The 2,262-nt window shown below is 27.8% G+C and overlaps 1 protein-coding gene across 1 annotated transcript; it reads left to right on the top strand.

The window, feature by feature from the left end:
- The first annotated feature begins 660 nt into the window (after positions 1-660).
- Positions 661-1,846, top strand: LOC105843139 (melanopsin-B-like). Its single transcript, XM_065809687.1, has one exon. It carries the CDS (start codon positions 683-685, stop codon positions 1,562-1,564), a length of 882 nt encoding a protein of 293 aa, XP_065665759.1. The 5' UTR covers positions 661-682; the 3' UTR covers positions 1,565-1,846.
- Positions 1,847-2,262: the final 416 nt, after the last annotated feature.

Genomic DNA, 2,262 nt, shown 5'->3' with positions numbered 1-2,262 from the left:
TGGGGTAAAACTTAAATTTATATTTGTGTTACAATAAAGTTTAATGGATTAATTACAATTTAGTAAGAAAACAAGATAACGAAATAATCAAAAAAGAAATTAAAACTTTTATCTCTTTCAAAAAACTTTATATATGTATATATAAATTTCCTACTCAAGTATCCACCCAATAGTGTTAGATTTGTCACATTTATCACATTTTACTTGCTAAAACAAAAAAATAGTCTTAATTGCAAGTACTTAAAATTTAAAGCTGACTGAGAATATGTTTCTAACTGCATTCAAAGTTCTAACTCTGATAATATAAGGGTTTTTTTAATACTTTGTTTTATAAATCTTATTAAAAATGAAGCAATTTGTTTCTTTAAGCATAGCATAATGCTTAAGCTTAGATAACAGTCGACAATAACACTTTGTCAAGAATTAAGTTATCAAAAGCACTTTTTAAAGTCTTTTTTATAGAAGATCCTTTACATATCTCGCATGCTTTATATTGCTTCAACGAGAGAAAAAAATTATCAACGGTATATTGTTAAAAAGATATCGTTATCCTGATTAGAGTTAAGCGTTATGCTAAATTTAAACAATGAAGAAAAATAATAGAAATACAGAAAGAGAAATAATGATGAAAACAAAAATAACTAAACGTTCGCATACGCGTTTTGAAACTAACATTTTTTAAATGGATGCAGTGAAAAGTACTTTACTGATAATTAGTTCCTTAGCAATAACTACAAACGTTATTTCTGTTTATATACTTTACAAAAAACGCGCAAAAAACAACTATGTTATTCTGTGTATCAATTTGTCTTTAAGTGACTTATTGCAAAGTATTGCAGGATATATACCATCATTTTTCCTACAACCAAATTTAAAAAAAGCTACAGTGGTGTGTAAATTATCCGCATTTTTTGTTGCTTTTCCGTCATATACAACAATTGCAACGCTTACTGCAATCGCCCTTTCAAGATTTTTGCTACTAAGTACACGTTATAATCGTAACCAAGTTAATTACAAAAATCTGTTCATGAAAATTGCAACACTTTCGTGGATTTATGGATTTACTTGGGCTGTTCTGCCACTTGTAGGATTTTCCTCGTACACACTAGAAGATACACACACTCGATGTGCAATTAATTTTTCACCTAAAACAAGAGTTGAAAAAGCTTATTTAATCTTATTGATGGCCTTCGGCTTTTTTATCCCCGTTATAATAATTTTAATTTCGTGTTTGTTTACAGCTGATCTAATAAGCTCAAATTACAAATATTTTTTTGTAACTTACGGAAAAGAAAATGTGGAAACAAAGAGATACAAAGAAAAAGAAAAGAAAGCGTTTTCGTCGTTTTTACTAATGGTGCTGTCGTTTATAATTTGTTGGTCACCTTACGCAACAATAGGTGTGTTATCGGCATTTACGTCAACTAGAATACCAAAATTGCTTATTGAGATAGCTGCTCTTTTTGCAAAATTGGCTGCTTTAGTGAACCCGTTTATTTACTTTTGGAAAGATTCTTTACTAAAAAAAGTTTTCAAAAATAAAATGACGCAAATAAAAAACTAAAGTTAAAATCTGAAATGCTTAGCAAAGAAACTATATAACATTTTTCACGTTTCACAGTACCAAAATACTTTTCAACCAGGTATGCTGAAAAATATTATTGTTTTTGTAATAAAAAATCTTTTTCGTCAAGAAGTTTTTAAGAACTGAAAATATATCAACAAAGTATTGAATTGTACATGTATGTATGCTTCCGCATATAGCGTATATACACTTTTGTATAATTAGCTCTGCAGCTTGTATTTTAAATTATTTATAAGTTAGTAAAGCACTGCAATAACGACGTGCATGACGCAATTGTATAACATGATATTTAACATATAAGAATAAAAGAATACTTATATGAAAAAGTTTACTTTACATTATAAATGTAATTTTACATAGTTTTGCAGTTTTTTTCCTTACATTTTTGTTTAAAGTTGTAAAAAAAAGATTTTACTTTTTGAACAGATTAAAATTGAAATACATTTTCTTTTATATGCCTTGAAGTGTTAAAAAAAAAAAACTATTTTGAATAGTGGTAAGAAACGGAGCATTGTCTGTTTCTCTCCGCGCCTAACAAATGTATGCAAGTGTGTATGTTTGTATGTACGTATGTATGTATGTATGTATGTATGTATGTATGTATGTATGTATGTATGTATGTATGTATGTATGTATGTATGTATGTATGTATGTATGTATGTATGTATGTATGTATG

This window comes from Hydra vulgaris, chromosome 11 (genome assembly GCF_038396675.1).
Source record: "Hydra vulgaris chromosome 11, alternate assembly HydraT2T_AEP".
Lineage (NCBI taxonomy): Eukaryota > Metazoa > Cnidaria > Hydrozoa > Anthoathecata > Hydridae > Hydra > Hydra vulgaris.
This window is presented reverse-complemented; position numbering and strand designations above follow the sequence as displayed.

Coding starts and splice junctions, on each gene's coding strand:
- LOC105843139 (XM_065809687.1), top strand. CDS start 683: ATGGATGCAGTGAAAAGTACTTTACTGATAATTAGTTCCTTAGCAATA.